The sequence below is a fragment of the Pyrus communis genome, chromosome 15 (genome assembly GCF_963583255.1).
Source record: "Pyrus communis chromosome 15, drPyrComm1.1, whole genome shotgun sequence".
Classification (NCBI taxonomy): domain Eukaryota; kingdom Viridiplantae; phylum Streptophyta; class Magnoliopsida; order Rosales; family Rosaceae; genus Pyrus; species Pyrus communis.
The window spans coordinates 20,564,148-20,579,268 of record NC_084817.1 but is presented as its reverse complement, the minus strand read 5'-3'; the positions used below and the strand labels follow the sequence as shown (position 1 = coordinate 20,579,268).

The following is a 15,121-nucleotide window of genomic DNA, read 5'->3' as shown; positions in this document are numbered from 1 at the left end:
CCCACATGCCATTGGTGCCAATCACAGAAATTGTCGCCGACCACCTTCATTGTGGTCGAAAATTTTCTAATCGCTGGAAAATTAAAAGTCACTATTCAACAGTGACTCAAAAAAAAAAAAAACAATATGTGCAACATTTTCATTTTTAATAAAGTTTCGTTGTGTGAGTTTACTGTTTGTACATGCATACAGAACAAAATTAGAGAACTTATAGAAAATTAATTACTTAATATGCTTTTTTTGAAAGTCACTGTTGGACAATGACATTATGGTCGGAAATTTTGATTAACCAGTCGCAAGAGAAAATTAGCCAGTCGACTAACATGGTAGCTTTAGCAGTAAATTATAGCAGTATTTATAAAATTGTAGGTAATGGTCACTACGATCATGACGTTTATTTTATTGTCGCCATTGATGACTCATGGGCACAAATGCAAATGAGGAAGTCGCAGCAAATCCGGCTACGTCTTTTACATTGTTTGTCCACTCCCTTCTTAATTTAATGTATACTGGCATATAGAGCACGCACAAAATGTGTGAATTTTTTTTCTATTTTTGTTTTTGAAATAGAAGGAGAGAGGAAGATAGTGATAGAGAATGTGGAAGTGGGAAATTTTTTATTTTTTTTATATATATGTTAGGATTATATGTAGGTGAGGTTTTGAAAAGAAAAAAACAGCAAAATTTAGTTATGTAAAATTACATTTCTGCCTCATATTTCTTATTAATGTTCTGTTTTAATTAGAGGGTTAAACTGGTAATTTTATGGAATTTTAATTGACAATGAGTGTTTTATTAATTAATAGAGATAAGATTTATGTTCTCACAACTCCTTGATGTTGTGAGTTTAAACAACTATTATATCTAATATCTTGTTTAGATTTTGTTCTTAGATGCTTTTCTGGATTTAACGTGAATTAAATTGTTTATTTGACAATATTTGTTGCATGCATGACACTGTGGCATACGTGACGTTGGTGTACAAGAGAGATTGTTTAGGACGATCAGAATATGAAGTAGTACATCATGTATTATTTTATAAATAGTATGATATATGTATTAAAAAGTTGTTAACTTAAAAAATAAAAGTTCTCACCGCTTATATAAAAACGCATTGTGTACCACGTACTCGTATTCCGATCACAATAAAAAATTTCTCAAGAGCCAGAGTGTCACTTAGAAAATATTTGTATTTAAGTTTATTCTAATATTTGAATTTTGGTCGTTAGTTTAGGATTTGAGTTTAGCACTCCGAGTTAGGGTTTCTTAGATTCAGTTCCTTTTAAGTAGGACTTGTATATATGATAAACAAGTCACACACAATATAACTTCTTAGAGTTTTGTAGCCACCTTGGCTTATGTTTTTTCATTGATCAAATAATTGTTGTAGTTTGTTTAATCATCGTAGCTTGTTCGTATGGTCGTTATCGCACTCTGATTTTCAACTCCTGTTTGTGACTACTGATTAATTTGGTCTGTTGAGACGTGAAGCGAGGTTCTACTTCTTTCTTATCGGTCTCTGGAGAATCATCCTCCACTACCGGAGCTACGACCAGTTTTATTATCAACGATCCATGTCTCTACCGCATCGCATCAAAAACCAGTTTTAATAATTGTTCACAACAAAAAAAGGAAACGATTGACTGGAGGTGACGGTGGTTTTCTGAAATAAATATTCACAATAAAAAAAGGAAACGATAAGGAAAAAACGGTGGAGGTGATGGGGAAGAAAATAGACAAACCATCAAATAAAAATAAAAATAAAAATAAAAATCTCAACGAGTCAAGTGTCTGCGAAGAATCGAGATTCTCCTCCTCCCATGAAAACGGATGCCCATGTGAATCTAGCTTCCCATTTATTCCTTACCGTGAAGGATAAACTTGATTTAACGGATAGATTTATCGGATCGTATTTCCAACACACTGATTTGTTAAAAATCTGAGAAGTTTCTCTCTCCTACTTGAGTTGGCAAACACACAAAAAGCCAAGACCTGCGTATCAAACAAATATACAACTTGATTCCTCTTGCTCATGCCGTACCAATTGATACATATCCATCCTTCCCTCCCTCCCCTGTGTGTTGGTCAATCTCCATGGACAACCAGAACACTCAGAGTGGAGGCAAAGGAGTAGGAGGCGGAGGAGCTGCTCTTCACGTGGTGGTGTTTCCATGGCTGGCCATGGGCCACATCATCCCCTTCTTCCACCTTTCCACCCTCATAGCTCAAAAGGGTCACCCCGTCTCCTTCGTTTCCACCCCAAGAAACCTCTCCAGACTTCCCAGAATACCCTCCCACCTCTCCTCCCTCATCAACCTCGTCTCCCTCCCTCTCCCCCGCCTTTCTAACCTCCCAAACGACGCCGAATCATCCGCCGACGTCCCCTTCCACAAGCAGCAACTACTCAAAACGGCCTTCGACATGCTCCAACCCCTGTTGACTGCTTTCCTTGAGTCCTCAAGACCCGACTGGGCTATTTACGACTATACCCCTCACTGGCTTCCCGCCACCGCCGCCAGGCTCGGCATCTCACGCGCCTTCTTCTGCTGCTTCAACGCCGCCTGCATGTCCTACATCGGCCCGCCGTCCCTTCTAGTCAGCGGCAAGGATGGGAGGACCAAGGCCGAGGATTTCACGGTGGTCCCCAAGTGGGTCCCGTTCGAGTCCGACATGGCGTATCGGCGAGATTGCCAAGTGGGTGGAAATATCAAGCGAAGACGAGTCGGTCACTCCCGATACGGTGCGTTTTGGGGTTACGATTGAGGAGAGCGACGTTGTGTTTATTAGAAGCTCTGAGGAGTTGGAGCCCGAGTGGTTAAATTTGATGAGACAACTTTACCGCGAGGTAAAAGTAAAACCCGTTGTTCCGGTCGGATTTTTACCGCCAAACATAGAAGAGGAGGCAATTGGTGAATTTGATGAAGCATGGGGTGGCATTAAAGAGTGGTTGGACAAGCAACGAGTCAACTCAGTTGTATACGTTGCGCTAGGGACCGAGGCGACACTGAGTCAGGAGGAACTCAACGAGTTGGCTCTCGGGTTGGAGCTATCCGGGGAACCCTTCTTTTGGGTGTTGAGAAACCCGCCCGAGTCGACTCAGTCAGTGTCGGGGATGCTTCCTCCTGGATTTGTGGAACGAGTCAAGGGTCGAGGAGTGGTACACTTGGGGTGGGCTCCGCAAGTGCGCATACTGAGTCATGACTCGGTGGGGGGATTCTTGACTCACTGCGGATGGAACTCAATGATCGAAGGGCTCGTGTTCGGGGGGGTTTTGATGTTTTTTCCGATGGTTAACGACCAAGGGCTTAATGCTCGATTGGGGAATGGGAAGGGGCTCGGGGTGGAAATACCTAGGAACGAGCGAGACGGGTCGTTTGCGGGTTACTCGGTGGCTGAGCTTGTAAGGTTGGCAATGGTGGATGACTCGGGTGAATCGTTAAGGACTAGGGCCAAGGAAATGAAGGATTTGTTTGGAGATAGAAACAAGAACAGTCGGATGGTGGATGAATTCATATGTTTTCTCGAGGAGAATAGGCCACCGAGGGTTACAGAATAACTTTACTAGGCAAGTTTATGTCACAAATTGCAACAAAAATGTGTACTTTTGAAATAATATGAAACTTGTTCCGACGTTCAAAAGAAAAGTATAGCTGGAATTATACATGAAAGCCATCCGAAAAAGGGTGAACAATTGTTTGCAAGAGTCCATGATGCAAGTTAAAGAAAGGAAACTACATCAGAATTTTTGTAAGAAAGGCACATAAATTTTAACTTCTCATAAATAGTCACATACTTTCCAAACAGACATCTCAATTTCTATAAATAAAAAAGCCCCTACAGTCACCAGAAAACTTTTACATTCTCAATTTCTATAATATTCTATATGCATTGAACCTAAAATTTACTAATTAGCCCATACCCCACGGCTGGAATTCTCTCCTTAAAATAACGAGTTTAAAATAGTTAATCTAATACCATTAGACTTTTACTAACATATACCTAAACTAACTAGTGAAAGCAAGTGTATGATCTTGAGATTATCTAGTTTGTTTAACTACATGCATATAAAATTCTATCTGTTTGTATATGCATGGATGCCTACTCCATAATTAAGCTGCATTTAAATTTTTTGGTGGATCTTACTCAAAAGTTACATGGACATCATTATTAAATTGTTTGGCCTGGATCATTAACTCAAATTGTTTCGTGGATTATGTTGCATCAAATTGTTTGGTGGATCATTAATTAAAGGGAGTTTTAACAAAACACTCTTGGTACTATTCATTTTTAACGAAAAATCACATTTTTACATTTTCCTGGTACTATTCACTGCACCTTTATTTGTCATTTTTCATTAAAACTATTTTTTTTTTTTTAACTTTTCGTTAATTTTCCTTTAATTAAATTGTTTGAGATGTACTCTAGGATTAATTTTATCATGCAAGTACTACTTAATCAAAGGGATTTAATGTAGGTTATATATATGCCATGCATGAACATATGTATAAATATGACTACAATCGTACTTTTTACATGTACGACATGCATGTCAATTAATGATTTTATTCAAGCTCTATATCATCACATGTGTCTCCTAAAATGTAGTTGTAAACATGATCAACATATATACAAATAAGGTGATCTTTTTAGTGTTTTTCAATAATACACATAGTACACCATTGTTAGAGAGTTTTGTAGCATCCTATATATTGAGTCTATATGAAAGAGTACTTAATACAATCATGGTTCATTACAGCCTTGTGATTTGGATTGCTAATATTGCAAAGACGTGGTCGTCGTATGCTGGGAGACAAACGCCAATCAACCATGAGCACAATATAGTATGGTGTAAATACTTTGTCTTAAGGACATAATGTGTAACTTTTTCCTTGACCATATTTTCAAGTTTTTTCTAATTTATTATGTCATGTTCATTTAACTTTGGTTATTCATGTGCATGCATTACTTTGAAGATTCAAAGAGATCATATATTGAATTGCATGACTATATTTTGTTTTTGCTCATCTAATGAATCGTATTCTTACCGTAGAATTGATTGGTATTTCCATTTTACATATGAATTATGATTCATGCTGACAGATTAATTATTTAGTTGTCTCTTTGTTTGACAAACCAATTTCACATATTTTATCATGTGTCAATTTTAATTTAGTTGTCTCTATGACTGTTTCAAAGCCGAACAAATGCATGAGGGAAAGAGACGCGCGCCATTTTTCCAAAAACGTTGGATTATATGTCAACTTAAGAAGAATGAAGAAGTAATTTACTTCTAGAAAGTGGTAAATATTATCTCTTATTATGTCAACTTAAGAAGAATGAAAAAGTAATTTACTTCTAGAAAGTGGTAAATATTATCTCTTACTATGATATTTTTAAGGTCTTGAATACCTTAAATGTGGGGAAAATTTACTCAAGTGTTGGCAAATTACTTAGTAATTAAGTCCTAATATACGTCTGGAGGACTTAACGTAGGAAAACAACTACTCTCAAACGAAATTTATTTCCATGCATTGATAGGTTTTGTGATGGCCATATATATAGAATGTATAAGTAGTCAACCTAGCGGTACCAATTATTAAAAGATTGACTAGAGGAAGTTGCATCAACGAGGGGGAATGGGGTAAAAGCTTATACTTAGAGTAGTACAGTGAAAATCCAACCTAGTTGACTAGAGATCTCAAAATCTAGATTCAAAATGGACAACTAAATTATGAGAACTTGGAGTAACATTACGGAGATATAATCTCCTACCCATGTCCTGTGATGATATTACCTGTCATTGAGATTAGGGTTAAACTTTATGATTTCAATGATTCCTAAAGCTACTTAGAAGTCCAAGTGGTGTAGGTATTGCAAGATAATATACAACAAATGAATAAAACTTACATTTAGATACCGAAAATAAAATTAAGACTTGCATTTCTTCACTTGCAAATAACACATCAATACTGTAATTTTTTTTATTATTATTGTTAAATTTCTTAATTTTCATTTGAAGATCATCCAAACAAAAAAATAATTTAAATAAAGATCAATTTCGTCATTCAACTATATCAAATAAATAGATGATTCATGATTAATAATATGTTATTTACTACCTATACAATTAATTTATTTGATACACTAAAATAACTAATCGGTCTGTAAATCAAATGACTTTTTGTAAGAATAATTTTCAAACTTCCACTTTGAATACCACTTTGAATACACACAAAAGGTCAAGACTTGCTTACTCTTTCTAAATCCGTCCATATATTCCACCCCTATCCTCTGCTCTGTGTTGATCAATCTCCACGGACAACCAGAACACTCAGAGTGGACACAGGTCAATCTCCATGGACAACCAGAACACTCAGAGTGGAGGCCAAGGAGGAGGAGGCGGAGGAGCTGCTCTTCACGTGGTGGTGTTTCTATGGCTGGCCATGGGCCACCTCATCCCCTTCTTCCACCTTTCCACCCTCATAGCTCAAAAGGGTCACACCGTCTTCTTCGTCTCCACCCCAAGAAACCTCTCCAGACTTGCCAAAATACCCTCCCACCTCTCCTCCCTCGTCAACCTCGTCTCCTTCCCTCTCCCCCGCCTCCCTAACCTCCCAAACGACGTCCCCTTCCACAAGCAGCAACTACTCAAAACGGCCTTCGACATGCTACAAACCCCGCTGACCGCTTTCCTGGAGTCCTCAAGACCCGACTGGGTTATTTACGACTATGCCCCTCACTGGCTTCCCGCCATAGCCGCCAGGCTCGGCGTCTCGCACGCCTTCTTCTGCTGCGTCAACGCCGCCTGCCTGGCCTACCTCGGCCCGCCGTCGGTTCTGATCAGCGGCCAGGATGGGAGGACCAAGGCCGAGGATTTCACGGTGGTCCCCAAGTGGGTCCCGTTTGAGTCCGACTTGGCGTATCGGCTCCACGAGATTGCCAAGTGGGTGCAAGCATCAAGCGGGAACGAGTCGGGCACTCACGATACGGTGCGTTTTGGGGTTGCGATTGAGGAGAGCGACGTTGTGTTTGTTAGAAGCTCTGACGAGTTTGAGCCCGAGTGGTTAAATTTGGTGAGAGAGCTTTACCGCGAGGTAAAAGTAAAACCCGTTGTTCCGGTTGGATTTCTACCGCCAAACATAGAAGAGGAGGCAAGTGAATATGATGAAACATGGGGTGGCATTAAAGGGTGGTTGGACAAGCAACGAGTCAACTCGGTGGTTTACATTGCACTCGGGACCCTTCTTTTGGGTGTTGAGAAACCCGCCCGAGTCGACTCAATCAGTGTCGGAGATGCTTCCTCCAGGGTTTGTGGAACGAGTCAAGGGTCGAGGTGTGGTACACTTGGGGTGGGCTCCGCAAGTGCGCATACTGAGTCATGACTCGGTGGGGGGATTCTTGACTCACTGCGGTTGGAACTCAATGATCGTAGGGCTCGTGTTCGGACGGGTTTTGATGTTTTTTCCGATGGTGAACGACCAAGGGCTTAATGCTCGATTGGGGAATGGAAAGGGGCTCGGGGTGGAAATACCTAGGAACGAGCGAGACGGGTCGTTTACTCGTGACTCGGTGGCTGAGTTTGTAAGGTTGGCAGTGGTGGACGACTCGGGTGAATCGTTATGGACTAGGGCTAAGGAAATGAAGGATTTGTCTAGAGACAGAAATAAGAACAATCGAATAGTGGATGAATTCATATGTTTTCTCGAAGAGAATAGGCCACCGAGGGTTACAGAATAACTGTACTAGGCAAGTTTATGTCACAAATTGCAACAAAAATGTGTACTTCTGAAATAATATGAAACTTGTTCCGACATTCGAAAGAAAAGTATCACTGGAATTATACATGAAAGCCATCCGAAAAACGGTGGACAATTGTTTGCAAAAGTCCACAATGCAAGTTAAAGAAGGGAAAGTGCATCAGAATTTTGGTAACAAAGGTTTAGAATCAACCGCAAGCACATAAGTTTTGGTACCTGTGCGTGTCAATACAAATCAGAGCAGCTTGTGGGAGCTCTATTTACCAATATGTTCACGAGCACACTCGTATTAGAACATCATTCTGTACAGATAGAGCGTATTCGCAAGCGAAACAACCACAAATTGGAAAAACCTTATCTGCTGAGAGCGAATGTTAACGAATACCCCACACATAAGCGTTACTACAAAAAAGGCATCGCAGCCCACCTATGGAAAACCGTAACTACTAAAATACCCGTAACTTCAGATGATTTATGCAAACTAAATATGCTACACAGGAAAGAAAAAAGGGGGTTTCATTGATTTAAGACAAAATAAAAGGCATTGCAACCCGTCTATACAAAGTTCGGAGGATTAACGCTAGCTATTTGGGAAAGGAAAAATCAGAGTTGGCCTGCCACTGGTTAATACACAATATTTGAAATCTAACCTACCAAGAACATATAGTACAGGTATGTGTTGACACCCCACAGGGTGGCAATGAAGGGCTATAAGTTTTAAGAAGCCAGTAATTTACCTTATTTTGAAACGTTGCAGAAAAATTCACCTCACCAAGTTTTTGAGCTCTGAATGTGTTACATTAAAATAACCGGAGCTTGAACAGGCTTCAAACAAAATGTTCATGCAATTCTTGCGCAACTGCATGTAATCCCGTTCATTGTCTTGACACGCCAAAACATCAAGGAGATGAAACCAAAATCAAAATGAGTCTGAGGCCTGGCATGCGATGACATGGCTCAATATTCTGAGATATTTTACAGACTCCTGTATTGAAGGTTGAGAAGATAATCAAAATCTAAAGGCACACAAACAAATACCACAACTTCAACTGTAATTACGAGCACTTCAACCACCACTTTTGTGAAAATCTGACAACACACACCCCACATACACGCGCTTAATATCATAAGAGGTAATGTACAATTAGTTCATGAATAGATATAATTACAGCCAAATCTAACGGAAACACAAGCAAATACTGCAATAATCCCAAGTCTCGTTACGGATACTTCCAACCACATGATTTTTATCTGAAATAAAGCAACCACAACAGCCACACACAATCACACAGTTACTGGGGTCGCGAGTTGTATCAACCAACACAAAACATATCCAGCTGTCACATTTCATAATTTTAAGACGTTGACGAATTCAAGAATTATCATCAGATATCAGCACACACACACGCATATGCACACGGACGTACAAGCAGCTACATAAAAGTTTAGTGTTTTTCTTAGGTGCGAAATGAGTCTTAATTTTTAGTACAGCAAACAGGCAAAAATTCCATGGCCTTAATTGTGTTCAAAGAACTCGGGGTGGATAGAAAACAATTGTCCTGGTCCACAGTTTGGCAGCTTAAGCTTTTGAGGAAAGTAATAAACCAACAGACTGTTCAACACGTTACTAGAATTTCCATCCAGCCATGAGGGAATATGGAAAATTGTTACCATATGCCAATATATGTTTGGTTGTTTTGGTTTATGTTCAAATAAAGATTAATGTGCATCTTACTGGATAAAAAATAACATGTCAAACCAGTACAATGAATAGCGAATACAGTACTAAAGAAGAAAAAACAATCACAATTATTAAGTCTATATTTCCCAAATAAAGGCATTTATAAAGTGACCGAAATTCCAGAAGTGAACTTGCAGGAAAATGGCTACAGTGCATACCTTGATTCACCTCCCAAATCCTTGCTTGCCATTGAAAATAAATGATTTCCATCCCAAATGGTTAATTTATCCTGTTGAAGACGGTTTGGATTTTGAATTTCGAGGAACAGTAGCTTTGCGAAGTTGAGTATTTTCTATAGAATATACAAGAATGGTTCCATCTTTTGTTCCAGCTAAGAAGCATTCTTCTGGAGTCACCGTTAGAGATGTTATAATCTTTCCTACACCATCATATTTCTTTATGACCTCGAGTGAATTCATAGAGCGTACAACTATTTGCCCTTGGTCACCGGCACAAACCAAAAATTCACCACACCGACTCAACTCAACACAGTTGAGGCGACCATTGGATTCAGAAGAAGCAAGATGTTTACCATTAATTGAATAAAGATGCAAACTCAGATCATCATCAGCATAAAACACAATCCGTCCATGTCGAGAAGCGACGAGCTTTGACAATGCACATCCAGATGGATGGCGCAAGGATCTTACATATCTTCCACTCTGCAGGGTATGAAAAACACAAGTTCCATCTTTTGATCCACTGATCACTATGTCAAGCTCCACGCTGATATACAAGCATGTAATTATATCATCGTGCCCACAGAGAATACGAAAAGGAGTGTGAACAATGACATAATCTTTTCGTGGTAGTTCTGTCTGTGTATTACGAGGTCTCTTTTCTTGGGTTCTACCTCGAAAGACTTCCCACACCATAATTGTAGTGTCATAACTTCCAGTTGCAAGGAAGCTTCCATCAGATGTCACTGCAACATTATAAATGTTACATCTTAGAAAGCATTATGAAGAACCGTACCAGAATTAAAAAGCCAAAAATAAAACCTCAGCCCAAAGCAGGAGGAAAAATCAGTGGAGTTGTTATTGATTAAATATTAATGCATTGGAATTTGAGCACCCAATTGGTTACCACAGTTCATAGTCCCCAAAAAAAACATGCATGACATTAGGACACAAGCCTTGATTCACTTGCTTAAAAAACCAACCACAACATATTAAGACTACATGAGCATTGTGTGCTAGAAAAGGTAACATAACCCAGATATCACAGTAACAAACCAACACATGGCCCTCGGAGAAAAAAATCATTTCACTCGGCCATCTATGCTGTATTTCATTAATTCAATTTAAATAGGCTGAAGCAAACTTTGTCTTTATTCTTCACATGCATGTGCCATAAAGGAAACCATAATTTCGGCTTCTAGTTAAACATACCTGCAACACAACTGACCACATCCTTATGCTGTCTGATGCTTTGTACCATTCTGCCATCATATAACGATATAACCTGAAAGCTATTTTCCCAATTGCCACATGAGATCAAAAAATTCTCAGATGGTGTTTGCATGGTTGCAAAGCATTGTCCTCCAGGTTCAAAATTTTCAGCTGAAGGACTCCCAATTTTACGAGGAGAGAGAATATCAGAACCAACGCCAAATGAAGGATCCTGTACATGTTAATTTAGTAAGCAGTAAGCACATGCTTACCAGAAAAAATCAAATCAAACATAATAATAAACAATAGAACAAAATCCCAACCTGGGAGCCAGAGAAGGTAAAATTTCCACCAGATTGCAGTGAGGTTGTCAACCACATCTTAACTGACAAGGTGAGACCCTGGTTTACAAGAACGACATTGGAGTCCACAGTCCGAACATATAATGCAGCCGACCGTGTTTGACTTGTACTACAAACAATCGATGTCAAGTTAATAGAACTAGGTGCAAAGCGCAAGGGATGTGCAATTGGAATAGGTGGCCCTCTTCTTGGGTGTTTTTTACGGAAAATCTGAATTGGTGTCTGGCCAAAATTTGCAATTTGGTCTTCAATAGCTGACCTTTGCAAATCATCTTCCATGGTCTCCAGGTCAACAGCACCTTCATAGGTTAAGTAATAAAAAATATTTGCTGCCTGCATTTCAAATTTTCAATAATATTTTCAGAGATCAGTTTATTTGTAAAAGAGTTGTATCAAGCAATACAAAATGTTCGGGAGACTTTGAAAAAATGTTTGAATTATCACATAGGTACCTCTACAGCAGGTTTTCCACGCTGCTTGTAACCAAATACCAAATCTATCCAATGGTGCAGATTAGAGCTAACATATTCGCTTTCAAGGGCTTCTCTGTTCTTGTTAATAAATTCTTCAGGTGAGCCCTGAATAAATAATTGAATCAGGTAGCAAAAAAAGAATGTAAACCAATTCATCAGATGAGCCCTGAATAAATAATTGGATCAGGTAGCAAGAAAAGAAAACAATGAAAATGAAATGGTGTATCTAATGTGAATAAATCTCATGTCATAGAAAAGATGGAAGATGATGAAAAGAAAACAAAAGCTTAAACCTCAGATGTCTTATTCCAAAAGAAAAGTTTCTAAAGTTATATGTGTAAAGCAGAAATCCTTTACAATGGCTTCCAAAAGAATGAGTGACACCCCTATGAATTACAAAAACTGGATAAGAAATCCAGCAACAACAAAAACAAGCTAAAACCTCTCAGGTAGGACTATTTACATGTAACTAAAGCAGAACCAAATTCATTTTACGGCTGCTAACACATCCATCACTATATAAGAAGGAGAACAATCCCTGAACTCATTCGAAACTGATGCCCAGAATATTACTCTACCTCATAGTTCCTCTACTCCCACTCCCTTACAATCCTAAAAAATTCTCCTATTACGCTCCAACCAAATATTCCAAAAAATTGCCAACACCAAACAGTCCCACAAAGCTGTAGCTTTCCTCCCCTTTCCTAAAGCCTCGAACTTGGTACTTAGAAGCTCGAAACAATCTTTTGGAATAACCCAACTAGCTCTAACTTCCTTGAACAATTTCCGCCACAGCTGTATCGAGTAAGAACAATGGAGAAAAACATGATTAACACTCCTCAGATTTACACAAGCTGCAACAATGAGGAGAAATGCAAATAAAAGCCTTCACCTTTGAACTTGATCACAGGTGTTGACCTTCCCGATAGCCACTAACCATGCAAGAACTTTGACTTTTGGAGGAGCTTTTGATTTTCAAATCTGAGAAAAGGGTGGAAAATGTTGTGCAGCTCCATTGCTGCACAAGAAAGAGCTATAGGATTTGCAAGTTAACAATCTTGATCCGTCTAGTTTCCACCTTCTATTATCCGTTATTGATTGAATCAAACTAACATTTTCCACCTTCTGTAATAACCTAGCCGCCTCTGCTATCATTCAAGTTTCTGAAATCAAAATTCCAACTTCATGACTGAAAAGAAAAATCCACAAGACTTGAAATGCTCTGGTCGTGCTTTCTTGATAACAAGAATAATCTAGGATACTAATCTTTCAACGGTCCACCCTCCAACCAACCATCCTCCCAAAACCTCACCCTTTCCCCATTGCCAACCTCAAACTTGCAGCACTCTAGGAAAGAAGAAAGACCAGAAGAAATATATATCCAAGGGCTACAACTTGAACCACACAGCTAAGGGTTTGCGTCCCACCCATTAGCCTCCAACCCATACTTGCTCCTTATCACCTTGTTCCAAAAGAGAATTTGATTCCAACGGTGCAGTCTCAGTGCTGGCAAACTTTTATACCCAAACAAAGAGAGAAAATTGGCAAGGTCATATGTTTAAGAAACATGCAGACAAGACATATGTGTCTTGTGTATCTGTACGCCAACGGTGATTGTATCTATCAAGTCCCAATGAAAAACTTTTTTATACTTATTTTATATTTTCTTTATAAAATATAAACAGTTCCCGCAGGTAAGTATCATGACTGATCCACTTGCGTAAACAAATCCACTGTTTCCCTTTTTATTGTGTTAATTTTTTACTTCACATATTATCAGCGTTCTCCTAAATGTAGTCAATTCCTACCTGCAAAGACACATTCAGTTAGCTAGAGTGCACTTCTGGTCTATGAAGTTGACCATAATCAACTTGGTCAGTATACTCTTTACATCTCTCCATTTCTAGTCAAAGCAATGTGGTTCCAGAACCTGTTGATTTTGGTAGATTTTATATTGATATGCACACTGATTTCCATAACTGTCAAAGCCTAGTCATTGAATGCACACTGTAACTTTTGCCCAACCTACACTTATATTCCCAGAAGGGACATAGGGTTCAATTCCACAGAAATTAAATAGGATGTGGAATGGTTTGGAGTGGATTCCCCAAACACTCCTCAATCTGCATGAGCTTTTAACCGTGCTACAACACTTACTATCACCGTAATATCTTTCCAGGGGCACCCTTTGAATTAAAGCAAGGTCAATAGATCTTGTGCAACTATACAAATTCACAAGTTTGTTTCAACTATCATTCTAAGTTCCTCTTTTTATGAAAAGATAACGCATGTAATGAACCAAAACAAATTGCACTGATGAGGGAAAACATTTCTTGCTGCATTATCCATTACTTGGAGAAGATATTACATACCTTGGCCCAGGGTGGGAGACAAACATCTGCAATAGGTTCTCCATCTTGCTTCATACCAAAATGATAAGCATTTGAATTAACAAGAAACTCTGGCATGTAAAAGAACTCCGGTATTAACTCCTTCACATCACTAGTATTAGAAAGGCAGTTCTGATATGTTCCCTCAATGCTTTGAAAGAGACGGTCAGCATGGTCAAATTTACCACCCTGATAAAAAGAAACATGTAAAATTCATGGACCATTAATCAGGATCCAGTATGGTAAGAAAGTAGACAAATGATAAGAGATGGCACCACAATAGCTCCAGAAAAAAAAAAAAAAAAAAAAAGATACTACACTTAAGCACCAACTCTATAACCTTATATATAGAAATAGGAAATACGATTCAAAAAAATCATAAAGCTAGATTTAGAGAAAATACTGACTAGAATAAAAATCCACAATAAACAGTGATTAGCCCGTGGTTTTTGAAAACCCTAGATAATGTGTTGAAAAGTATAGTCCTATGTCCAATTGTGGTGTCTCGTGAGGATATGCTTCATCAGAACCTCTATATCTTTGGTAAAATTAAAATCTCACATAATCTCTGGTAAAATGTCATATAAAAAAGAATCCTCTAAGAAATATTAATTAAAAAAGCTGATACCCTAAAAACTCTACGCACACATTACATATCACACTTCAGAGTTGAGAAAGACATAAAAATTCAAACAATGTGATATGAATGCCAAGATTAGGCAGAAACTCATACTTTGAAAATTTTAAATGTGAATAACCCTCTGCTTATTGGTCATGCATGTGAAATTGCCCATAATTCCAAGATTAGGCAGAAACTCATGCTTTGAAATTTTTAAATGTGAATAACCCTCCGCTTATTGATATCCAAAAGATGAAAATAAAAAGATGAAGAAGGAAAAAATGGTGATGGAAGGATAAAATAACCATGAAAGGAAAAACTGTAATGTAGTTTGTTGGGTACAAAAGATAAAGCTCTCTAGGAATCACCTTATTTTAGTTGAAAAGAA

At 38.6% G+C, this 15,121-nt stretch overlaps 1 protein-coding gene and 2 pseudogenes across 3 annotated transcripts in view; 2 read left to right on the top strand and 1 right to left on the bottom strand.

Annotated features, from left to right (window-relative positions):
* The first annotated feature begins 1,664 nt into the window (after nucleotides 1-1,664).
* On the top strand, nucleotides 1,665-3,733 carry LOC137718572 (UDP-glycosyltransferase 91C1-like; annotated as a pseudogene).
* A 2,603-nt stretch (nucleotides 3,734-6,336) lies between these two features.
* Nucleotides 6,337-8,124, top strand: LOC137718364 (UDP-glycosyltransferase 91C1-like; annotated as a pseudogene).
* A 135-nt stretch (nucleotides 8,125-8,259) lies between these two features.
* LOC137718363 (BEACH domain-containing protein B-like) overlaps nucleotides 8,260-15,121 on the bottom strand; it is a 30,594-nt gene continuing 23,732 nt past the window's right edge. For all 3 annotated transcript variants that reach the window (XM_068457899.1, XM_068457898.1, XM_068457900.1), the window contains 6 exons: nucleotides 14,097-14,303; nucleotides 11,704-11,829; nucleotides 11,213-11,584; nucleotides 10,890-11,121; nucleotides 9,657-10,423; nucleotides 8,260-8,742 (listed from right to left, as the gene is read on the bottom strand). In XM_068457899.1, coding sequence (XP_068314000.1) covers nucleotides 9,723-10,423; nucleotides 10,890-11,121; nucleotides 11,213-11,584; nucleotides 11,704-11,829; nucleotides 14,097-14,303 — 1,638 coding nt within the window. In that variant the 3' untranslated portion in view covers nucleotides 8,260-8,742; nucleotides 9,657-9,722. The remainder of the gene's footprint in view (nucleotides 8,743-9,656; nucleotides 10,424-10,889; nucleotides 11,122-11,212; nucleotides 11,585-11,703; nucleotides 11,830-14,096; nucleotides 14,304-15,121) is intronic.